Genomic DNA, 25,508 nt, shown 5'->3' on the forward strand with positions numbered 1-25,508 from the left:
TCACCTTCTCACCTCCTCACCTCCTCACCTTCTCACCTCACCTTCTTACCTCCTCACCTCCTCACCTTCTCACCTCACCTTCTTACCTCCTCACCTCCTCACCTTCTCACCTCACCTTCTTACCTCCTCACCTCCTCACCTCTTACCTCCTCACCTCTTACCTCCTCACCTCTTACCTCCTCACCTCCTACCTCCTCACCTCCTCACCTCCTCACCTCTTACCTCCTCACCTCACCTCTTACCTCCTCACCTCTCACCTCCTCACCTCTTACCTCCTCACCTCCTCACCTCCTACCTCCTCACCTCTTACCTCCTCACCTCCTACCTCCTCACCTCTTACCTCCTCACCTCTCACCTCTTACCTCCTCACCTCCTCACCTCCTCACCTTCTCACCTCCTCACCTTCTACCTCAATTCAATTCAATTCAGTTTATTTGTATAGCCCAATTTCACAAATTACAAATTTGTCTCGGAGTGCTTTACAATCTGTACACATAGACATCCCTGCCCCAAAACCTCACATCGGACCAGGAAAAACTCCCAAATAACCCTTCAGGGGGAAAAAAAGGGAAGAAACCTGCAGGAGAGAACAGAGGAGGATCCCTCTCCAGGATGAACAGAACAATAGATGTAATGTGTACAGAAGGACAGATTTAGAGTTTAAATACATTCAATGAATGTGACAGAGTGGATGAATAGTTCATAGTAGGCATATTCCACGATGGAGACCTCCACGATCCATCAGGCAGATGGCGGTGGGGAGGAGGAGTGGGCGGAGTCTCAACAGTGGGCGGAGTCTCAACAGGACAGTGGCGCAGTCAGGAGCAGGAATTCCACGACCCAGACCTCGATGATCCATCAGCAGATAGGATCTATGCCGTCTCATAGGGTCCGATGACCCCATGAGACGTGAAGTCAAAAGGACTCCGGGGAGAAAGCAGAGTTAGTAAGGTGTGATTGAGAGATGAAAATTCATCCTTAAGGAGAGAAAAAAGAGGAGATAGGTACTCAGTGCATCCTAAAACGTCCCCCGGCAGCTATAAGCCTATAGCAGCATATCAAGGGGCTGGACCAGGGCAAACCTGATTCAGCCCTAACTATAAGCTCTGTCAAAGAGGAAGGTCTTAAGTCTACTCTTAAACGAGGTGACTGTGTCTGCCTCCCGGACTGAAGGTGAAGCTGGTTCCATAGAAGAGGAGCTTGATAACTGAAGGCTCTGGCTCCCATTCTACTTTTTAAGACTCTAGGAACTACAAGTAGTCCCGCATTTAGTGAGCGTAGCTCTCTAGTGGGGCAATATGGTACTACAAGCTCCTTAAGATATGATGGAGCATCACCAATCAAGGCTTTGTAGGTTAAGAGAAGAATTTTAAAAGTGATTCTTGATTTTACTGGGAGCCAGTGCAGAGCAGCTAGTGCAGGAGTGATGTGATCTCTTTTCTTAGTTTTAGTGAGAACACGAGCTGCAGCATTCTGGATCAACTGGAGGGACCTAAGAGATTTATTAGAGCAGCCTGATAATAAGGAGTTGCAGTAATCCAGTCTCAAGTAACGAGCCGTGAACCAATTTTTCTGCATCTTGTTGAGACAAGATGTGCCTGAGTTTTGAAATATTACGTAGATGAAAGAATGCAGTCCTTGAGATTTGCTTTACGTGGGAGTTAAAGGACAAGTCCCGATCAAAGATAACGCCAAGATTCTTTACAGTGGTGTTGGATGCCAGGGCAATGCCGTCTACAGAATCCACATCACCAGATAATTGATCTCTGAGGTGCTCAGGGCCGATTAAAATTACTTCGGTTTTGTCTGAGTTTAACATCAAGAAGTTGCAGGTCATCCATGTTTTTATGTCTTTAAGACATGCTTGAATTTTACAGAGTTGGTTGCTCTCCTCTGGTTTTATCGATAGATATAGTTGAGTATCATCTGCATAACAATGAAAGTTTATGGAGTGTTTCCTGATAATATTGCCCAAAGGAAGCATGTATAAGGTAAATAAAATTGGTCCAAGCACGGAACCTTGTGGAACTCCGTGATTAACGTTGGTGGTTATCGAGGCGTCATCGTTTACAAATACAAACTGAGATCGATCTGATAAATAGGATTTAAACCAAATTAGTGCCGTGCCTGAAATGCCAATCGACTGCTCCAGTCTCTGTAACAGGATGTCATGGTCAATGGTGTCGAATGCAGCACTAAGGTCTAACAAGACCAGTACAGAGATGAGTCCTCTAGAATATACACTTAGAATATACTCTATCAGCACTAAGGTCTAACAAGACCAGTACAGAGAGGAGTCCTTTATCTGCTGCCATTAAGAGGTCATTTGTAATTTTCACCAGTGCCGTCTCGGTGCGGTGGTGTTTTCTAAATCCTGATTGAAATTTCTCAAATAAACTATTATGATGTAGAAAGTCGCACAACTGATTTGCGACCACTTCCTCAAGGATCTTGGAGAGGAAGGGGAGGTTAGAGATCGGTCTGTAGTTAGCCAACACCTCTGGATCCAGAGTGGGCTTCTTCAGGAGAGGTTTAATAACAGCCACTTTGAAGGAGTGTGGTACGTGGCCTGTTAGCAGAGACACATTGATAATATCTAATAGAGAGCCGCCAATTAAAGGCAAAACGTCTTTAAGCAGCCTCGTCGGGATGGGGTCCAAGAGACAGGTAGACGTGTTAGAAGTAGAAACCGTTGAAAATAATTGGTCACGGTTGATGATGATCCTTACCTGGTTGGGCTGAAATGCCCAAAATGCCCAGATAGAGATAGAGGAAGGAGATGAGGTTCCTCCTTAGGAGCCTTAGAGATAGAGGAAGGAGATGAGGTTCCTCTAGGAGCCTTAGAGATAGAGGAAGGAGATGAGGTTCCTCTGTAGGAGCCTTAGAGATAGAGTAAGGAGACGAGGTTCCTCTGTAGGAGCCTTAGAGATAGAGTAAGGAGACGAGGTTCCTCTGTAGGAGCCTTAGAGATAGAGTAAGGAGACGAGGTTCCTCCCTAGGAGCCTTAGAGATAGAGGAAGGAGACGAGCTTCCTCCCTAGGAGCCTTAGAGATAGAGTAAGGAGACGAGGTTCCTCTGTAGGAGCCTTAGAGATAGAGTAAGGAGACGAGGTTCCTCCCTAGGAGCCTTAGAGATAGAGGAAGGAGACGAGCTTCCTCCCTAGGAGCCTTAGAGATAGAGTAAGGAGACAAGGTTGTTTCTAGTCATGTCTTCATGGTCCCAGCTGTAAATAAAGTATAAATCCTCAGTTCATATTTAATAATGTTCATATTTCCTTTAAATTAAAAAGAAGAATTGTTGTTAATAAATACTGAATATTAACATCGTGACTTATTGTTTTATTTCCAGTTATGAGGTAAAAGACTTTCACACATTTATTTAAATTAAATCGTGTTGTTTTTTATTCGTTAGTAAAACAAATAAAGTGTTTACTCCTTCATGTGTTTTCATTATGATAATAAATAATAATAACCACATTCCTGAAGAGCGACAGACACATTCCGTCACAGCGGTCTGTTGCGCTGATGACTGACGGCTCGGACAGCCAATCACAGCCGGAGGGGGCGTGGCCTGTGCGTCCCAGGACGAAACTTGATTCTTTTGTCCCAACTTTGTGTTCGCTGGTTTCTGAGTCCGGACCGGGCCGCTGGAGGACCGGGACCCGCAGAGACCGGGTCGGGACGACCTGCTGCTCCTCTGCGCGCGCGTGTGTGTGTTTTTGTGTGTTTTTGTGTGTCTGTGTGTGTTTGTTTCGGGACCCTCCAGCCGACACACCGACCCTCCTCCGCTCACCAGGCCGCCTTTCAGAGCTCATCTCCCGGACTCAGGGATAGCCACGCCCCGCTGTCTCTCCCGGAGGAGATAAAGTTTCGGAATGTCGGAGGGAGAGAGAGAGAGAGAGAAAGAAAGAGAGAGAAAGGTATGAGAGAGTGAGAGAGAGAGAGAGTGAGAGGGTGAGGGTGAGAGAGAGAGGGAGAGAGAGAGAGGGAGCCCCTCTGCCGCTGGACTCTTCCCGTTGGACGGCGTCCATCTTGAACTCTTTGATTCTTTGAAGAGTTTCTGGCTCTCGGGCTCGATGGGGGGCGCGCGGCCCGCTGAGTGCGCGCGCCACTGACGTCATCGGCCAGGGCTCGATGGTCCGGGTCCGGGTCTGGATGGAGGCCCAGAGGGGTCCCGGGGCCTCCTCCTCCTCCTCCTCCTCTACCTGCCGGCTCCCGCTGCTCCTCCTGCCGCTGCTGCTGCTGAGCTGCTGCGGAGGAGAAGAAGGTCAGTTCTCCTCTCTGTGAGGTTCTCCTCTTGGTTCTTTATAACTACCTGTCTGTCTCTACCTGCCTCTCTCTACCTGTCTGTCTCTACCTGCCTCTCTCTACCTATCTCTCTCTACCTGTCTGTCTCTACCTGCCTCTCTCTACCTGTCTGTCTCTACCTGTCTATCTCTACCTATCTCTCTCTACCTGTCTGTCTCTACCTGCCTCTCTCTACCTGTCTGTCTCTACCTGCCTCTCTCTACCTGTCTGTCTCTACCTGCCTCTCTCTACCTATCTCTCTCTACCTGTCTGTCTCTACCTGCCTCTCTCTACCTGTCTGTCTCTACCTGCCTCTCTCTACCTATCTCTCTCTACCTGTCTGTCTCTACCTGCCTATCTCTACCTGTCTGTCTCTACCTGCCTCTCTCTACCTGTCTGTCTCTACCTGTCTGTCTCTACCTGCCTATCTCTACCTGTCTGTCTCTACCTGCCTATCTCTACCTGTCTGTCTCTACCTGTCTGTCTCTACCTGTCTATCTCTACCTGTCTAACTCTACCTGTCTATCTCTACCTGTCTGTCTCTACCTGTCTGTCTCTACTTGTCTGTCTCTACCTGTCTGTCTCACCTGTCCGTCTCCCTCTACCTGTCTGTCTCTACCTGTCTGTCTCTACCTGTCTCCCTCTACCTGTCTGTCTCTACCTGTCTGTCTCTACCTGTCTGTCTCTACCTGCCTCTCTCTACATGTCTGTCTCTACCTGTCTCTCTCTACCTATCTCTCTCTACCTGTCTGTCTCTACCTGTCTGTCTCTACCTGCCTGTCTCTACCTGCCTATCTCTACCTGCCTGTCTCTACCTGCCTGTCTCTACCTGTCTGTCTCTACCTGTCTGTCTCTACCTGTCTATCTCTACCTGTCTGTCTCTACCTGTCTGTCTCACCTGTCCGTCTCTACCTGTCTGTCTCTACCTGTCTGTCTCTACCTAACTGTCTCACCTGTCCGTCTCTACCTGTCTCCCTCTACCTGTCTGTCTCTACCTGTCTGTCTCACCTGTCTCTCTCTACCTGTCTCTCTCTACCTGTCTCTCTCTACCTGTCTGTCTCTACCTGTCTGTCTCTACCTGTCTATCTCTACCTGCCTGTCTCTACCTGTCTCTCTCTACCTGCCTCTCTCTACCTGTCTCTCTCTACCTGTCTCTCTCTACCTGTCTCCCTCTACCTGTCTGTCTCTACCTGTCTGTCTCTACCTGCCTCTCTCTACCTGTCTGTCTCTACCTGTCTGTCTCTACCTGTCTATCTCTACCTGTCTGTCTCTACCTGTCTATCTCTACCTGTCTGTCTCTACCTGTCTCTCTCTACCTGTCTGTCTCTACCTGCCTATCTCTACCTGCCTGTCTCTACCTGTCTGTCTCTACCTGCCTATCTCTACCTGCCTGTCTCTACCTGTCTCTCTCTACCTGTCTATCTCTACCTGCCTGTCTCTACCTGCCTATCTCTACCTGCCTGTCTCTACCTGTCTGTCTCTACCTGTCTCTCTCTACCTGCCTGTCTCTACCTGCCTATCTCTACCTGCCTGTCTCTACCTGTCTGTCTCTACCTGCCTATCTCTACCTCATACCTGCAAACTTGTCACCTTTCGGTGAAATTCACCGTTTTGAACTCAAAATAGGTCATCCACGTGAATCGTGGAGATCCGAAGAGTTTTGTTTTGGGGTCACCTGGCCCGCTGCCGTTGAGATTGCAGTGAGACGCGGAGAAAAGTGTGAAGTGTTGCTCTTCGCAATAAAACATCTTTGATGGACGTGTCGCGTCTCGGCCAATCAGCGTCAAGATGTCGACATCGTTTGGGGGTTCAGGTTAGCTTGAATTTTAGCCCGCTACATCTGCTGCTGTCACGCTGCACGGTGTAGCGATGCTAACAAAGTACCCGTACGTTAAACACGATGTGATTTAGCATATTTTTAGTATCGATACTTCATTAAGAGAGCGATCAGAGCACGCGCTGCTCCGTGTCGAGCTGTCTGCGCACACTGCGCTGCGCAGCTCACAGCGAGAGAAGAGGCGGAGCTTAGAGACTTCGGCTTTAACAAATAAAAAGATGCCAGAAGGTAAATGTTTCAGTCTGTAAAGTTGTGTAACTCTCCAGCTGCTCATCCTGATGAACTGTGGATCATCTGGTCAGAGACTAACGGCCTCATAGTGTATAATCAATGCTATGATGGAACCATGTAGTTTCATTCATATCTGGCTGTATTAATACTCATATTACTGTCATTTATTAAGTGTTGAAAAAGTTGGTAAAAAGTGAACCATACAGATGTTTTATTTATTACTATTATAGATAAATATACCAGTCTCGTATTTATGGTACCATATTGTTTTTATGGTATTGTATTTAATTCTGGTATCGGGTATCATGATATTTATGGCAGGTATGTAATATGTATAGAAGTTATAATATGAGTATCGTGACAAACAGGTAGAGACAGAACAGATTCAGGGAAAAGTCCATGAGGACTGTTCAGGCAACAAAAAAGGAAGTTGGTTCATGAATGACTTTAACCATATTATATATAATTCAAGATTCAAGATGTTTTATTTGTCACATACACACACAGGGTGTGCAGTGAAATGAAAGTGGCAATGCTCAGCAGGAATGTGCAAGGGCAACAAGTACACACTATTTACAAATAAAAAACAACACAATATTTACAGTAAGTGTGTGTGTGTGTGTGTGTGTGTGTGTGCCTAAGAGGGGCAGTTGTGTGGGTCTATGTGGGGGTCCTGGTGAGGTCGGAGTTCACAATCCTGATGGCCTGAGGAAAGAAACTCCGTCTCAGTCTCTCTGTTCTTGCAGCGTGACTACGGAGGCGCCTGCCTGACCGCAGCAGCTGAAACAGTCTGTTGTTGGGGTGGTGAGGATCCTTCATGATCCTGCCGGCTCTGGTTCTGCACCTCCTGGTGTACAAGTCCTGCAGGGTGGGGAGTGTAGTTCCAATAGTGCGCTCAGCCGAACGCACTACTCTCTGCAGAGCCTTCCTGTCCTGAGCGGAGCAGTTGCCAAACCAGGCTGTGATGCTTCCTGTCAGGACGCTCTCTACAGCTCCAGAGTAGAAGGACTGAAGGATCCTCTGGGAAACTTTAAATTTCCTCAGCTGCCTGAGGTGGTAGAGGCGCTGCCTTGCCTTTCTCACCAGAGTGTCTGTGTTTGTTGACCATGTCAGATCCTCTGTGATGTGGACTCCCAGGTATTTATACCCACTCACCCTCTCCACAGTAGTCCCGTTAATCCCCAGTGGTGAGTACGTCCTCTGTTGTTGTACACTCCTAAAGTCCACAATCAGCTCCTTAGTTTTGGTGACATTCATGATGAGGCTGTTGTCCTGGCACCAGAGTGACAGATCAGCAACTTCCTCCAGGTAGGCCTTCTCGTCGTTGTCGGAGATCAGGCCCACCACCACTGTGTCATCCGCAAACTTGATGATGGTGTTGGAGCTGAACCTGGCCACACAGTCATGTGTGTACAGGGAGTACAGTAGGGGGCTGAGGACGCAACCCTGGGGGGATCCTGTGTTCAGGGTGAGGGATTTGGAGGTGTGTCTGCCCACCCTGACCACCTGTGGCCTGGCGGTCAGGAAGTCCAGGATCCAAGCACACAGGGGTGTTCAGTCCCAGCTCAATCAGCTTGCCGGCCAGTCTGGAGGGGACTATGGTGTTGAAAGCTGAACTATAATCAATGAACAGCAGTCTCACATAGCCCCCCCCTCTGGCTGTCCAGATGAGAGAGTGTGGTGTGCAGTACCTGGGAGACAGCATCATCTGTGGATCTGTTTGGGCGATAAGCAAACTGCAGCGGGTCCATGGAGGAAGGAGGAAGGCGCAGATGTAGTCCTTTATCAGCCTCTCAGCATTTCATGACCACCGAGGTGAGGGCCACCGGTCGGTAGTCATTCATACATGCTGGAGAAGCATTCTTGGGCACAGGGACAATAGTGGATCTCTTGAAGCAGGCGGGGACCACGGACTCAGCCAGGAGAGGTTGAATATTGTGGTGAACACTGGAGCTAGCTGGTTAGCACAGGTCTTCAGTACTCGCCCAGATATGCCATCTGGACCTGCAGCTTTCCTGGTGTTCACCATAACAGAGCCCTCCTCACACTGTGCTCGGTCACAGAGAGTGTGTGTTCATCCCCAGCGGTAGAACTCACCTCGGCTACGCTTAACGGTGTTGTTGTTAGCCGGGGAGCTAGCGCTGTTGTTGCTAGCCTCAAACCGTGCATAAAATGAGTTCAGGTCGTCCGCTAGGGATGCGTCGGCACGCACCATCGCGGGGGGTGTGCTCTGGTAGGCTGTGATAGTCCGTAGCCCCTGCCATAGGCGCCTGGTGTCGCGCTGCTCCATCTGTGATTCCACTCTGTCTCGGTACCTCCTCTTGGCTTCCTTCACCGCCTCCTCAGTCCATAGACCGCTGCCTTGTACTCGTCCATGTTGCCGGATACAAGACCGGAGTTATAGGCAGCAGTGCGGGCGTTCACAGCTTCACGGATGGATCTATCAACCCACGGCTTTTGGTTAGGAAAGTCCCTAACTTTTACCGTGGGGACGATGGTATCCGCTGCGTTGCTATGAGGCTCATTGCTACTTCCAAAACTCGCTGACGTCACTGGAACTGGATTGGATCATGTCCCAGTCGACGATACTCAGAGCGTCCTGTAGCTCAGCCTCTGATTGGTCAGACCACCGCATTCGTTCCTCGTCACTACCGCTTCCCCCGCGATCCTTTGTTTATACTCCGGAAGCAGAAAAATGGCGGCATGGTCTGATTTGCCGAACGGAGGGAGAGAGACAGCCTTGTAGCCTCTCTTGAATGGCGTATAGCAGTGGTCCAACGTTCTTTCCCCTCTGGTAGCACACGTAATGTGCTGGTGAAAGTTCGGCATGACTTTTTTTAGGTTTGCCTTGTTAAAGTCCCCAGCCACCACCACAGCTGCGTCGGGATACTTGTTCTGATGCCGACATAACACATCGTGTAGGTCCGATAGTGCTACGTCGGTGTCCGCTTGTGGTGGTATGTAGACGGCTGTGGTGATGACCGAGCTGAACTCCCGGGAAGGTAGAATGGACAGCATGAGATCGTCAGATGTTCCAGGTTCGCGAGCAGGAACGAGAAAGAGTCTTAATGTTCTTGGGGTCGCACCACATGTTGTTCGTCATGAAGCAGACCCTCCACCCTTAGATTTACCAGACTCTTCCGTTCTGTCTGCACGGAAAACAGAGAAGGACTCGGTTGGGCATATGACTCGATCCGGCATCAGCCAAGTTTCCGTCAGACAAAAGATGTTACAATCCCGCATGTCCCGTTGGAATCTGATCCTTGCCCTAAAATCATCCATCTTATTTTCCAGAGACTGGACGTTAGCAAGAAGGATGCTGGGCAAAGGTGGACGGTGGGCTTGAACTCTCAGTCTGTTCCGAATTCCGCCCGCTTTCCTCGATGTTTTCGCTGCCTCCCGTAGTAGCGGCTCCACTGTTGTTGTTGCGGTTCGCTCGTACGATCTCTGCCGGCCACGCTGGATCGATGGAAAAAGTGGACAAAAACCCTTGTTTTGCGCAAAAGTTTATGTCCAAAAGTGTGCTGCGGTCGTATGTTGTTAGTGCCGATGTGTTTGTGGCAAAGAAAATATTAAAAATAAACACAAAAACTAAAAGAGCGCACAATCTCCGCGGAGCTGCCGCGACGGCGACTGGACACAGCCGCGCCATCTCACCACTGACAATGTATATTTGTTATTATATCATTATAGGGCTGAGTCAGAGCGGAGAACCTTTTGTTCTTAAACTGTTTATTATCATTATTTAGATTTGTGGTCAGAACAATAAAATGACTGTAGTTGTGGTTCTAAAAGCTTTGAGGCTTCAAACAACGTGGATGTGGTGTGGTGACAACAACAAAAAAGATCCCCCCCCCCTCCCGTTGTCACCTTTTTCACCCCTCATGAGTTTGCAGGTATGCTACCTGCCTGTCTCTACCTGCCTATCTCTACCTGTCTCCCTCTACCTGTCTATCTCTACCTGTCTCCCTCTACCTGTCTCCCTCTACCTGCCTGTCTCTACCTGTCTGTCTCTACCTGTCTGTCTCTACCTGTCTCCCTCTACCTGTCTATCTCTACCTGTCTGTCTCTACCTGTCTATCTCTACCTGTCTGTCTCTACCTGTCTATCTCTACCTGTCTCCCTCTACCTGTCTATCTCTACCTGTCTGTCTCTACCTGTCTGTCTCTACCTGTCTATCTCTACCTGTCTATCTCTACCTGTCTGTCTCTACCTGTCTGTCTCTACTTGTCTGTCTCTACCTGTCTCCCTCTACCTGTCTGTCTCACCTGTCCGTCTCTACCTGTCTCCCTCTACCTGTCTGTCTCTACCTGTCTCCCTCTACCTGTCTGTCTCTACCTGTCTGTCTCTACCTGTCTCCCTCTACCTGTCTGTCTCTACCTGTCTCCCTCTACCTGTCTGTCTCTACCTGTCTGTCTCTACCTGTCTCCCTCTACCTGTCTGTCTCTACCTGTCTGTCTCTACCTGTCTGTCTCTACCTGTCTATCTCTACCTGTCTGTCTCTACCTGTCTATCTCTACCTGTCTGTCTCTACCTGTCTGTCTCTACTTGTCTGTCTCTACCTGTCTCCCTCTACCTGTCTGTCTCTACAGGTCTGTCTCTACCTGTCTGTCTCTACCTGTCTGTCTCTACCTGTCTCCCTCTACCTGTCTGTCTCTACCTAACTGTCTCACCTCTCTCCCTCTACCTGTCTGTCTCACCTGTCTGTCTCTACCTAACTGTCTCACCTGTCCCCCTCTACCTGTCTGTCTCACCTGTCCCCCTCTACCTGTCTGTCTCTACCTAACTGTCTCACCTGTCCCCCTCTACCTGTCTGTCTCACCTGTCTGTCTCTACCTAACTGTCTCACCTGTCCCCCTCTACCTGTCTGTCTCACCTGTCTGTCTCTCAGAGGTCCTCCTGAACACTAAGCTGGAGACATCAGATTTGGGGTGGACCAACCATCCGGCTGAAGACCCTCAGGTACGTTAGCTCCCCGCTAACGGCTCCCATTCATGTCAATGGAGAATGCTAGTCGCTAACCCCGCCCCCCGTGCAGTGGGAGGAGCTGAGTGGCCTGGACGAGGAGGCCACCAGCGTGAGGACCTATGAGATCTGCACGCCGGACAGCCCGTCCTCCTATTGGCTGAGGACCCGCTGGATCCCGCGCCGCGCGGCGAGCGTGGTGTACGTGGAGATCCGCTTCACCATGATGGAGTGCGCCAGTCTGAACCGGCGCCACTGCAAGGAGACCTTTGACCTCTACAGCTACCAGAGCGACCACGACGAGGCCACGCCCACCCACCCGGCCTGGATGGAGACGCCGTACGCCAAGGTGTCCACGCTGGCGGCCGAGCAGCTGATGACCCGCAGCGAGCGGCGCTCCAACCTGCGGCTGCTGCGGCTGCCGCGGCTGCGGGGGGCGGGGCTCTACCTGGCCTTCCGCAGCCAGGGCGCCTGCATGGCGCTGCTCGCCGTGCGCGTCTTCTACAGGAAGTGCCCCCCCCTGCGCCGCGCCTTCGCCCACTTCCCCGAGACCGTCCCCCACTCCCTGGTGGAGCAGGTGAGACGCATTTTATTGTGAAAAATCACCATGCAGACATGCAGTTCATAAAATAAAAGTATTATTTTAAATAAAAGCTTCGACATGTAGTTCATAAAATAAAAGTATTATTTAGTTTACAAAATAAAAGCTTCGACATGCAGTTCAGAAAATAAATTATTATTTGGTTTACAAAATAAAAGCTTCGACATGTAGTTAAGAAAATAAAAGTATTATTTAGTTTACAAAATAAAAGCTTCGACATGTAGTTAAGAAAATAAAAGTATAATTTAGTTTATAAAATAAAAGCTTCGACATGTAGTTCAGAAAATAAATCATTATTTAGTTTACAAAATAAAAGCTTCGACATGCAGTTAAGAAAATAAAAGTATTATTTAGTTTACAAAATAAAAGCTTCGACATGTAGTTCAGAAAATAAATTATTATTTAGTTTACAAAATAAAAGCTTCGACATGTAGTTAAGAAAATAAAAGTATTATTTAGTTTACAAAATAAAAGCTTCGACATGCAGTTCAGAAAATAAAAGTATTATTTAGTTTACAAAATAAAAGCTTCGACATGCAGTTCAGAAAATTAATTATTATTTAGTTTACAAAATAAAAGCTTCGACATGTAGTTCAGAAAATAAAAGTATTTACTTTAGTTTACAAAATAAAAGCATTATTTTATTTAAACTATCATTTACTTAAAGTAAAATCTTCTTTATACTAGTTTACAAAGTCCAAGTCAAAGTCAAAGTCAGTTTTATTTGTCAATTTTCCATATGTGCAAACATACAGAAGATTGAAATTGCGTTTCTCTTCTGTCCAACATAAAGTGAATTGTGCAACATATAGACAACATAGAGTGCAAAAATAGTAAAAAACTTGTGAACATATAGACAACATAAAGTGCATAGACAACATAAAGTGCAAAAATAGTAAGAAACATGTAAACATATAGACAACATAAATTGTGCTAGCAGCATTCAGACATGCGAGTCTGAAAGAGGACGGAGTGGGAGGATGGGGAGAGAGTTCAGCTTCCTGACAGCCTGGTGGATGAAGCTGTTGGACAGCCTGGCGGTGTGAGTATCTCCTACCAGAGGGCAGGAGGCTGAAGAGACCGTGTGAGGGGTGGCAGGGTCACTCACAATCGAGGTCGCTTTGCGGGTGAGGCGGGTGTTGTATATGTCCTGCAGGGATGGGAGGGGGGGGAGTGAGGCACCCATGATCCTTCCAGCTGCCTTCACTATGCGCTGCAGGGCGTTCCTGCTGTGGTCTGTGCAGCTTCCGCCCCACACAGTGATGCAGTTGGTCAGGATGCTCTCGATGGTGCCGCGGTAGAAGGTGCACATGATGGATGGGGGGCTCCCTGCTTTCCTCAGTTTCCGGAGGAAGTAGAGGCGCCTCTGTGCTTTCTTTGCCAGCGATGTAGTGTTGGCTGTCCACGAGAGGTCCTCACTGATTTCCACCCCCAGGAATTTGGTAAAAGTACCTTTATTTAAAACAAGTGTGTGTGTGTGTTGCAGGCTCAAGGTGTGTGTGTGGAGAACGCTGTGACTCCGCCCGGCGAGCAATCTCAACCTCCCAGCATGCTTTGCGGTGAGGACGGGCAGTGGGTGGGGCAGCCGACCTCCAGCTGCTCCTGTCGCCCTGGATACGAGGCGGGAGAAAGCAACGTGCGCTGTCGAGGTGAGTTATACAAGTAATGAAGGGGGCGTGGCCTCTTTAAGCACCGCGCGTTTGGGGCAACGTAGCCAGCAGGGGGCGCTGTGACTCCGAGAACATTGACATGCATCATGTGTCTCGACGGGAAGTCTAGACCACGTCATGTGGACTACATGGAAAAAGAAGAACCCGGGTCCTGTGAACCGGGTCCTGTGGAGCGGAGAGAGGAGGAGCTTGTAGTCGTTGAGAGGAGGAGCTTGTAGTCGTTTAGAGGAGGAGCTTGTAGTCGTTTAGAAAAAAATGACAAATTCAAGCAAAAAACGCCCCAAATGGCCAACTGTCTGATTATTGTAGCGCCCCCTAGTGTTAGAATCACACGAGACGTGTGTGTGTCTCTCTCTCTGTGTGTGTGTGTGTTTGCGTGTGTGTGTGATGACATCATCATGGCAGCACTTTCCACATCCTGTTGAAGCTACTGTCACTTCCTGTCTCTCATAGTCCTTATGGGATCCGGTCTCCAGGAAAGAAAAAGGTCCTAAATTAAACTGAGTCTCTGGGTTCTGGTCTGGATTCTGCTCTGGTGGAGTCACTGGGTTCTGGTCTGGTGGAGTCTCTGAGTTCTGGTTTGGGTTCTGGTCCGTGGCCTCACTGGGTTCTGGTCTGGTGGACTCTCTGGGTTCTGGTTTGGTGGAGTCACTGGGTTCTGGTCTGGTGGAGTCTCTGAGTTCTGGTTTGGGTTCTGGTCCGTGGCCTCACTGGGTTCTGGTCTGGTGGAGTCTCTGAGTTCTGGTTTGGGTTCTGGTCCGTGGCCTCACTGGGTTCTGGTCTGGTGGACTCTCTGGGTTCTGGTCTGGGTTCTGGTCCGTGGCCTCACTGGGTTCTGGTCCGTGGCCTCACTGGGTTCTGGTCTGGTGGACTCTCTGGGTTCTGGTCTGGGTTCTGGTCCGTGGCCTCACTGGGTTCTGGTCCGTGGCCTCACTGGGTTCTGGTCTGTGTCCGCAGCCTGTCCCTCGGGTCAGTTCAAGGCGGGTCCAGGCCCGGGGGTCTGCGTCCCGTGTCCAGACCGGAGCAACACGCTGGTTCCAGGCTCCGCCTACTGCCTCTGTCACCCCGGTTACCGGCGAGCTGACTCCGACCCGCCGCACGCCTCCTGCACACGTAAGACTCTGTTTCCCAGAATGCATCTGTCCCCCCAGAGAGAGAAGTGTGGGATCCCTGACCTCTGACCCCTGACCCCAGGCCCCCCCTCGGCCCCCCGCTCCATCGTGAGCCAGATCAACGAGTCCTCCGTCACTCTGGAGTGGAGCGAGCCGCTGGACCGGGGAGGACGGACAGACCTGGTCTACAGAGTCCTCTGCTCCCAATGTGGGCCCGCATCCCAGGTACAGGGTCCAAGATCACGTAGACCAGAACCACATAGACCACGTAGACATGGACCAGGTAGACCAGTACCACGTAGACCACGTAGACATGGACCAGGTAGACCAAGTAGACCAGAACCTCATAGACCACGTAGACCAGAACAACATAGACCAGGTAGACCAGAACCACGTAGACCAGAACCACGTAGACCAGGTAGACCAGAACCACATAGACCAGAACCACGTAGACCAGAACCACATAGACCACGTAGACATGGACCAGGTAGACCAGTACCACGTAGACCACGTAGACATGGACCAGGTAGACCAAGTAGACCAGAACCTCATAGACCACGTAGACCAGAACAACATAGACCAGGTAGACCAGAACCACGTAGACCAGAACCACGTAGACCAGGTAGACCAGAACCACATAGACCAGAACCACGTAGACCAGAACCACATAGACCACGTAGACATGGACCAGGTAGACCAGGTGAACCAGAACCACGTAGACCACGTAGACATGGACCAGGTAAACCAGTACCACGTAGATCAGAACCACATAGACCACGTAGACCAGAACCACATAGACTAGGTAGACCAGAACCACGTAGACCAGAACCACATAGACTAGGTAGACCAGAACCACGTAGACCAGAACCACATAGACCAGGTAGACCAGAACCACGTAGACCAGAACCACATAGACCACGAGCACTAGAACCATGTAGACCAGGTAGACCAGAACCACATAGACCAGGTAGACCAGAACCACATAGACCAGGTGCACCAGAAACATGGAGACCACATACACCAGTACCACGTAGACCAGGAGCACTAGAACCACGGAGCCCAGTCCCAGTCCTCCCCTGACTCCTCCCCTGACTCCTCCCCCTCCAGGGATTGGCTGCCCTCTGCTCGCCGTGTGGCGATGGCGTGCTGTACCGCCCGGCGCAGCGAGGCCTGACCGGGCGCCGCGTGTCTGTGTGGGGACTCCGCCCACACGCCCACTACACCTTCACCGTCCAATCGCTGAACGGCGTCTCTGCTCTCAGCCAATCGGAGCCGGCCTCCGACCGAGTCAACGTCACCACCAGCAGAGACGGTACCTTAGCGTTAGTGTGACTACATTACCCAGAAGGCCGAGCGTTCCAGTGGGTACTAACACTGATGTGTGTGTAGTTCCTCCTCCGGTGTCCGGCCTCAGGAGGGCGGCGGCCTCAGAGTCCAGTCTGACGCTCCAGTGGACTGGACCCCTGCTGCAGGACCAGAACCAGGTCCTGGACTACCAGCTCCGCTACTGCCCCAAGGTACACACACACTCACACACACACATATATACACACACACACACACGCATATATACACACACACACACACACATATACACACACTCACACACACACACACCTATATACATACACCTATATACACATACACATTCACACACACATATACACACACACACCTATACACACTCACACACACATATATACATATACACACTCACACACACATATACACACACACACCTATATATACTCACACACACACCTATATACGCACACACATATACACACACATATATACACACTCACACACACACATATATACACACTCACACACACACATATATACACACTCACACACACATATACACACACACTTATATATACACACACTCACACACACACATATATACACACTCACACACACACCTATATACACACACACATATACACACACACACACATATATTCACACACACACACACCTATATATATACACACACACATATATACACACTCACACATATATACACACTCATATACACACTCACTCACACACACCTATATATGCACACACATATACACACACACGCATATATATTCACACACACACACCTATACATTGCCACTTTCATTTCACTGCACACCCTGTGTGTGTATGTGACAAATAAAACATCTTGAATCTTGAATCTTGATATACACACTCACACACACACATATACATATATACACTCACACACACCTATATATACACACACACACACACACATATACTCACACACACACATATATACACACTCACATACACACACTAACACTCACACACACGTATATACACACACACACACTGACTCACACACACACTCACACACACATATATATATTTATATATATACACACACACACACACACTTACTCACACACACTTCCTCACACACTCACTCACATACACACACATCTACACACACACTCACTTACTCACATACACACACATACATATATACACACACACATATCTACACTCACACACATATATAGATATATATATACACACACTCACACACTCGCGGTGATGTCATCAGGAGGGCGAGGAGGCGGGGCAGTGGCAGTACGTGTCCAGCAGGTCTTCTTCGGTGGTGCTGACGGGGCTGCGGCGGGCGGCGAGGTACCGGGTTCAGGTCCGAGCCCGGTCTCAGGCCGGGTACGGGTCCTTCAGCCCGGAGGGGGGCTTCACCACAATGCCTGATGGTGAGACACCCGCCTGCCTGTCTGTCTGCCTGTCTGTCTGCCTATCTACGTGCCTGTCTGTCTGTATAATAGATCAGCGGGGAAAAGGTTTGGAATCCCATATATATATATACATATATGTATATATATACATATATAATAATAATACATTCATTTTATAAGGCGCCTTTCAAGGCACTCAAGGTCGCCGTACAACATATTTAAAAATGGACACAATTAAAAAGCAGAACAGTTAAAAATCAAAACAGTTAAAAAGCAGAACAGTCTGCAGCAGAGCAACCAAGAGGGGAACAGGTCAGCCATAGGCCTGCCTGAAAAGGTGAGTTTTGAGGTGAGTTTTGAATAAAGTGATAGAGTCAATGTTTCTGATGTCAGGGGGGAGGGAGTTCCATAGGCGAGGGGCAGAGCGGCTGAAGGCTCGTGACCCCGTGGTGGACAAACGAGCTGGGGGGACGGTCAGGTTGATGGAGGAGGCAGACCTGAGAGACCGGGTGGGGATGTTGATTTGGAGGAGGTGAGACAGGTATGGAGGGGCGAGGTTGTGGATGGCCTTGAATGCATGGAGCAGGATCTTAAAGTCAATGCGGTGTTTGATGGGAAGCCAGTGGAGTTGTTGTAGAACAGGGTGATGTGACAGATCGAAGGCTTTTGGTGATGATGCGGGCAGCAGCGTTCTGGACCAGTTGGAGCTTATGGAGGAGTTTCTGGGGGAGACCAAAGAGGAGGGAATTGCAATAATCCAAGCGGGAGGTGACAAGAGAGTGGACCAGGATTGCGGTGCTGTTGGGTGTGAGTGAAGGACGGAGGCGGTTGATATTTCGGAGGTGGAAGTAGGCAGACCGGATGGTGGTGTTGATGTGAGTGTGGAATGACAGTGTGCAGTCGAGGACGACGCCCAGACTCTTCGCCTGAGGAGAGGGGGAGACCGAGGAGTTGTCTATTGTAAGGGTGAAACTGGGATGCTTGGTGAGAGTGGACTTGGAGCCAATGAGGACAACCTCGGTTTTATTGCTGTTCAATTTGAGGAAGTTTGAGGTGAACCAGTCTTTGATTTCCTGTAAACAGGCACAGAGGGAGGGGGGCGGGAACGTGGAAGAGGGTTTGGAGGAAACATAGAGTTGGGTGTCGTCCGCGTAACAGTGGAATTGAATGTTATGTTTGCGGAAAATGAGTCCAAGTGGGAGGAGGTAGATGATAAACAGGATAGGACCAAGGACAGAGCCCTGGGGAACACCGGAGGAGAGGGGGGAGGGGTGTGATGTGAATGATTTTAACTGAATGAACTGAGTACGGCCAGAGAGATACGAGTGAAACCATGAAAGGGGTGTGTCTGAAATTCCAATGGAGGCTAGTCGATCAAGGAGGATGAAAAGGATGGATATGTATGTATGTATGTGTGTGTACATATACACTACCGTTCAAAAGTTTGGGATCACTTAGAAATGACTTTATTTTTCAAAGAAAAGCACTGTTTTTTCAATAAAGATAACATTAATCATAAATACCCTCTCTACATTGTTAATGTGGTAAATGACTATTCTAGGTGAAACGTCTGGTTTCTAATGAAATATCTCCAGAGGTGTATAGAGGCCCATTTCCATCAACTATCACTCCAGTGTTCTAATGGTACATTGTGTTATCGCCTTAGAAGACTAATATCTGATTAGAAAACCCGTGCAATTATGTTAGCACAGCTGAAAACAGTTATGCTGGTGATATAAGCCATACAACTGGCCTTCCTTTGAGCTTGAAGTTTGTAGAACCAAATTAATATTTCAAATATTAATCATTATTTCTAACCTTGTCAATGTCTTGACTACATTTTATATTCATTTGATAAATAAAAGTGTGATTTTTCATGGAAGACACGAAATTGTCTGGGTGATCCCAAACTTTTGAACGGTAGTGTATATATATGTATGTATGTGTGTGTGTATATACAGGACTGTCTCAGAAAATTAGAATATTGTGATGAAGTTCTTTATTTTCTGTAATGCAATTAAAAAAACAAAAATGTCATGCATTCTGGATTCATTACAAATCAACTGAAATATTGCAAGCCTTTTATTCTTTTAATATTGCTGATTATGGCTTACAGCTTAAGAAAACTCAAATATCCTATCTCTAAATATTAGAATATCATGAAAAAGTATACTAGTAGGGTATTAAACAAATCACTTGAATTGTCTAATTAACTCGAAACACCTGCAAGGGTTTCCTGAGCCTTGACAAACACTCAGCTGTTATAAATCCTTTTTTTTACTTGGTCTGAGGAAATATTAAAATTTTATGAGATAGGATTTTAGAGTTTTCTTAAGCTGTAAGCCATAATCAGCAATATTAAAAGAATAAAAGGCTTGCAATATTTCAGTTGATTTGTAATGAATCCAGAATGCTTGACATTTTTGTTTTTTTAATTGCATTACAGAAAATAAAGAACTTTATCACAATATTCTAATTTTCTGAGACAGTCCTGTATATACATATATGTATGTATGTGTGTATATATATATATTAGGGCTGGGCACGTTAACGCGTTAATCTTGCGTTAACGCAGCACTTAATTAACGCCGACAATTATTTTATCGCGCATTAACGCATGTTTTTTTAATTTATTTATTTTTTATATATATATATATTTTTAATAATAATTTTTTTAGACAAAAGACAATACATAGACATAACACCTAGAGGACTATAAACAATGCAGACGACAAAACAATGGACATAACATCATAAAGTCAGAGTATTTGTGGGGGAAAAAGAATCTCAACAAATGACGGCAGGTATGAGACGCCCTCAAGACACACGTCACACGGAGAATACACGAGTTGTATGAAAAGGAGAGGACTGCAAAGCGACAGCTTCACAACGTGCACCCTGTTGCTCTCACTGGGGACGACTGGACATCGGGGGACCAGACGTCCAGTTTTCCTCGGACATGTCCTGCTTTTGAGCCCTAAAAATCGTCCGCAGGGATTCCAAAACGTCCGGGATTTTGCTTCGTCGGATATTTGTTTTTCTCTGGGTTTTCATAAACTCGTATTTACCCCTGACAAGTTTTGGAAATGGTATCTCCCTTCTTACGTGAGCTCTGACGGTTTAGAGGACAGTCATTGGTCGACCGATCTCAGGGTTGCCAGATACACGATAATTATCCTCCAAATACAACCATTTTGAGCCTTTGGTACGATACTTCACCATCTCCAACCTGGCAACACGGAGCACCTCGCCGCCTCCACTAGTTCATTGTTGTTTGTGCGGCATGCTATACACTACAACCAGCGTCGCCGCTCCCATGGCGCACTACGCGCTGTGCGTAGGGCACCACGTCCTGAGGGGGCTCCACAAAATAGGCAACTAAAAAATCCTCATAGTTATAATAATTATAATGCCGATATTATTTCAGTCTAGAAATATTAGGCACCTTTTAGGCATGTATATCACAAAACAGGCAGAACAAGAGAGATGTTTAATCTCAGCCCCCCCCCCCCCCCCCAGACGAAGTGTCCTCTTTTTCACAAACTCAAATCTGGTCACCCTACTGGACATCACTCTGTAACCACAATGACCTCGGAGTGACTGAGCATTATATTGATGAGAAGTGGGTGCTGCATTCACACGCCCTGACTGATGAACACAGAGGAGACACATGATGCTGAAACATGCGCGGGACACTTTACTGAAGCTGCACAGCAGTGGAATGTGACAAATAAAGTCACCACACTGAGCAGATAGCACCAGAGATGATCTCTGCTGCGAGACAACTGCCTTTGATCATGTCCCTGCTTCAGTCTCCAGCGCTCTGTCAGTGTCTCTGCATAACAGTGCATTTGACAATGTCCTGACAGATTTTATGGCACTTTAGTTCATATGGCAGAACATTTAAAATAAGTGTCAAGTTCTAGGAATTGACAAACTTCACTGAAAGTGTTTTCTGGTGTCTCACTCTAACAGGGACAACACATGTTATGGCACTTGCATTCATATGGCAGAACATTTCAAATAGAAGTGCGCTATACACTACTTTTGAATTAATTATTGGATTTTGCGTATACAAATGCGATTAATCAGGGAGATCATGCGATTAATCGCGATTACAATTTTTAATCGTTGCCCAGCCCTAATATATATATACATATATGTATGTATGTGTGTATATATATGTATATCAGTGGCGGGCCGTCAGGGCCAGCAAGGCCTTCTCTGCTGGCCTAAACATCATCAGAATATATATTTTTTTCTAAATATATTTTCCCACAAATATGTATTCAATTATTTCCCAGAGAGAGTTATTCTCTTAATTTCATAGCGTTCCTCTTGGTTGCACTGCTTCCAGACCCAGGTTGAGATTTGGAGGGCTGGTCTTTATGTTAGATCTTTTATCCAATCATATTCAGCCATCGTGTGTTGCCAGGGGGCTAAAATCTGCCCTTAGGCCTTCAGAATCAACATTGCGGGCGCTGGTAGCTCAAAGTGAATGGGAATGACGATGTTGTGTCAACCAATCAGCTTTAGAGTTGGCTCCTCTAGGCCTTCTAGAAGGCCCCGGAACCGGCACAGGAGCAGCTAGCAGGCAGAGTGCTGCACGTCTTTTGATTGGATTACCAATATTGAGAGGCGGGGTCTATGGGCAGGTAGATGCAGAACCTCAGAACTAGGAAACTGAATTTGATGAAGGAATTAATTCGCGTACTTCTAAGCTGTTTGTTCAACCCACAATGGCGGAAGGAGGAGAAGATATCGATTTGGTCGAGGATATAATTATAACGCCTTTCTCAAGACGAACTTTAAGACCGACGCCGACGCTACAAAGCCCGTCACAGGCGGGACAGGGGTTCGTTCGCCACTTTCAAAGTTCCAACTACGAGCGCTACCGATGGCTCAGGCTCCGAGAAGCTCTGCACACCGGACTGCTGGGAATGCCTGTTGCAAGTGATGGATTTGGTGTTGGGAGCCACACTGGCTTTGAAACTTGAGTTGTCTAACCGAGGCAGCAACGAGACACTAGAGTACGACTCGACACTTACAAGCAACGGTGCTTTGAAAACTTTTGGGGACACCCGAGCGGATCTACAGATCAACGAACAAGTGGCAGGGTAACGGAGCTGCACAATGAACAGGTGAAGAACAAGAGGGACTCATTATTGTGTCATGTGTTTAAACAGGAACTTTCATCTTCATCATCACGGTGAAACTGCTCTGGTGACAAGGCGCTGTTTAGTGAACACACTGTAAAAAAAAGTCGGACTTAAAGCTCAAAGTTTGTGGACCAGAAATGGATAGAAGACGAATATTAATATAACTCTGTTGCACTCGACTATGTTCTTGCCTATTAGTTGAACTGTATTGTACTCTTCCCCTGCAATTCTCTGAAGAGAAATGTCAATTTCAAGGTGACGTAACGCCTGGTTCTCCTGCGTCTCTGTCTACCTGTAGAGTGTCTAGAGCCATGGCCTCATGATGATGTAATGAGAGGTGGATTAATTCGGGTGGGACTGTAGGACCTCACTGAAGGCCCAGGCCCACGGCCCGCCACTGATGTATATATATACATATATATGTATATATATATATAAACACATACCTGTGTGGTTTCAGGTGTCAGGTCTCATCTGCTGGTGACGGTTCTCGTTTCCATCGGGGTTCTGATGCTCATCGCCATGGTGATCCTGGTTTTGTACTGTCACCGGTAAGAACAATGGACACACACACACTCACACACACACTCACACACACACACACACACACACACTCACACACACGTTGACTATATTAAGACGGAGAAACTCGTCACTGAGAGAAGGTGAAGAAATACACAAAGATAAAAACATACCTGTCTGTCTCTACCCATCTGTCTCTACCTGTCTGTCTCTACCTGTCTGTCTCTACCCATCTATCTCTACCCATCTGTCTCTACCTGTCTGTCTCTACCTGTCTGTCTCTACCTGTCTGTCTCTACCTGTCTATCTCTACCCGTCTGTCTCTACCCGTCTCCCTCTACCTGTCTCTCTCTACCTGTCTGTCTCTACCTGTCTCCCTCTACCCGTCTCCCTCTACCCGTCTGTCTCTACCCGTCTGTCTCTACCCGTCTGTCTCTACCTGTCTGTCTCTACCTGTCTGTCTCTACCCGTCTGTCTCTACCTGTCTGTCTCTACCTGTCTGTCTCTACCTGTCTGTCTTTACCTGTCTGTCTCTACCTGTCTGTCTCTACCCGTCTATCTCTACCCGTCTATCTCTACCCGTCTGTCTCTCTACCTGTCTGTCTCTACCTGTCTGTCTCTACCTGTCTGTCTCTACCCGTCTATCTCTACCTGTCTGTCTCTACCCGTCTGTCTCTACCCGTCTCTCTCTACCTGTCTGTCTCTACCTGTCTCTCTCTACCTGTCTGTCTCTACCTGTCTGTCTCTACCTGTCTCTACCCGTCTGTCTCTACCCGTCTGTCTCTACCTGTCTGTCTCTACCCGTCTGTCTCTACCTGTCTGTCTCTACCCATCTGTCTCCACCCGTCTGTCTCTACCTGTCTGTCTCCACCCGTCTGTCTCTACCCGTCTGTCAGCAGGAGGGTGAAGGCCTCTGAACTCAGTGATAGAAGAGGACACTACCAGATGGGACAGAGTGAGTTTCAGTTTGACCAATCAGAATATTGATGATGATGATGGTGAAGAGGAGGATGATGATGAAGATGTGATGATGTCGTCGTAGCGATGAAGGTGTACATCGACCCCTTTACCTACGAGGACCCCAACGAGGCCGTGAGGGAGTTCGCCAAAGAGATCGAGGCGTCCTTCGTGAAGATAGAGGAGGTGATCGGAGCAGGTGAGACCATGAGGAACCTCCAGGGCCCGAGAGGAACCTCAGAGGAACCTCCAGGGTCCGAGAAGAACCTCAGAGGAACCTCCAGGGTCCGAGAAGAACCTCAGAGGAACCTCCAGGGTCCCAAAGGAACTTCAGAGGAACCTCCAGGGTCCGAGAAGAACCTCAGAGGAACCTCCAGGGTCCCAAAGGAACTTCAGAGGAACCTCCAGGGTCCGAGAGGAACCTCAGAGGAACCTCCAGGGTCCCTAAGGAACTTCAGAGGAACCTCAGAGGAACCTCCAGGGTCCCTAAGGAGCCTCACAGCAAGGCGTCTCCTGCAGGTGAGTTCGGCGAGGTGTGTCGGGGCCGGCTGCGGTTGCCGGGCAGGACGGAGAGCTGCGTGGCCATCAAGACGCTGAAGGGCTTCACGGAGCAGCAGAGGCGGAGCTTCCTGTCCGAGGCGTCCATCATGGGGCAGTTCCAGCACCCCAACATCATCCGGCTGGAGGGCGTCGTCACGGCGACCTGCCCCGCCATGATCCTCACGGAGTTCATGGAGAACGGAGCGCTGGACAGCTTCCTGAGGGTGAGACGGGCGTCCCGGGCCTCGCGCCCCGCGTCCGCCCGCCGTGCCTCACGCCGTCTGTCTGCAGGTGAACGACGGGCAGTTCACGCCGCTGCAGCTGGTGGGCGTGCTGCGCGGCGTGGCGGCCGGCATGCAGTACCTGGCGGCCATGAGCTTCGTGCACCGAGACCTGGCGGCCCGCAACATCCTGGTCAACGGGAACCTGGTCTGCAAGGTGAGACGGGCACCTGTCTGTCTGACCACGTCTGTCTGACCACCTGTCTGACCACCTGTCTGTCTGACCACCTGTCTGTCTGACCACCTGTCTGTCTGACCACCTGTCTGTCTGACCACCTGTCTGACCACATGTCTGTCTGACCACCCGTCTGTCTCTGTGTTCCAGGTGTCAGATTTCGGGCTCAGCAGGTTTCTGACTGAGAACTCTTCCGACCCGACGTACACCAGCTCTCTGGTAGGTCAGCTGACTACATCGCCCATAATGCTCTCTGGTAGGTCAGCTGACTACATCCCCCATAATGCTCTCTGGTAGGGCAGCTGACTACATCCCCCATAATGCTCTCTGGTAGGGCAGCTGACTACATCCCCCATAATGCTCTCTGGTAGGTCAGCTGACTACATCCCCCATGATGCTCTCTGGTAGGTCAGCTGACTACATCCCCAATAATGCTCTCTGGTAGG

At 48.6% G+C, this 25,508-nt stretch overlaps 1 protein-coding gene across 4 annotated transcripts in view; it reads left to right on the top strand.

Moving 5' to 3' along the window:
- Positions 1-3,538: 3,538 nt before the first annotated feature.
- The window catches only part of LOC130212041 (ephrin type-B receptor 4b-like), a 28,166-nt gene continuing 6,196 nt past the window's right edge, over positions 3,539-25,508 (top strand). The window contains exons 1-16 of one of the 4 annotated variants that reach the window (XM_056443143.1): positions 3,542-3,919; positions 4,055-4,266; positions 11,246-11,316; positions 11,393-11,896; positions 13,407-13,569; positions 14,548-14,703; positions 14,785-14,927; positions 15,810-16,014; positions 16,092-16,219; positions 17,281-17,446; positions 23,048-23,138; positions 24,006-24,064; positions 24,152-24,265; positions 24,586-24,830; positions 24,898-25,044; positions 25,213-25,281. In XM_056443143.1, coding sequence (XP_056299118.1) covers positions 4,134-4,266; positions 11,246-11,316; positions 11,393-11,896; positions 13,407-13,569; positions 14,548-14,703; positions 14,785-14,927; positions 15,810-16,014; positions 16,092-16,219; positions 17,281-17,446; positions 23,048-23,138; positions 24,006-24,064; positions 24,152-24,265; positions 24,586-24,830; positions 24,898-25,044; positions 25,213-25,281 — 2,394 coding nt within the window. In that variant the 5' untranslated portion in view covers positions 3,542-3,919; positions 4,055-4,133. Of the gene's footprint in view, positions 4,267-11,245; positions 11,317-11,392; positions 11,897-13,406; positions 13,570-14,547; positions 14,704-14,784; positions 14,928-15,809; positions 16,015-16,091; positions 16,220-17,280; positions 17,447-23,047; positions 23,139-24,005; positions 24,065-24,151; positions 24,266-24,585; positions 24,831-24,897; positions 25,045-25,212; positions 25,282-25,508 lie in introns of all 4 variants that reach the window. The other 3 variants (XM_056443146.1, XM_056443144.1, XM_056443142.1) reach the window with 3 other exon arrangements.

Source organism: Pseudoliparis swirei, chromosome 21, assembly GCF_029220125.1.
Source record: "Pseudoliparis swirei isolate HS2019 ecotype Mariana Trench chromosome 21, NWPU_hadal_v1, whole genome shotgun sequence".
Classification (NCBI taxonomy): domain Eukaryota; kingdom Metazoa; phylum Chordata; class Actinopteri; order Perciformes; family Liparidae; genus Pseudoliparis; species Pseudoliparis swirei.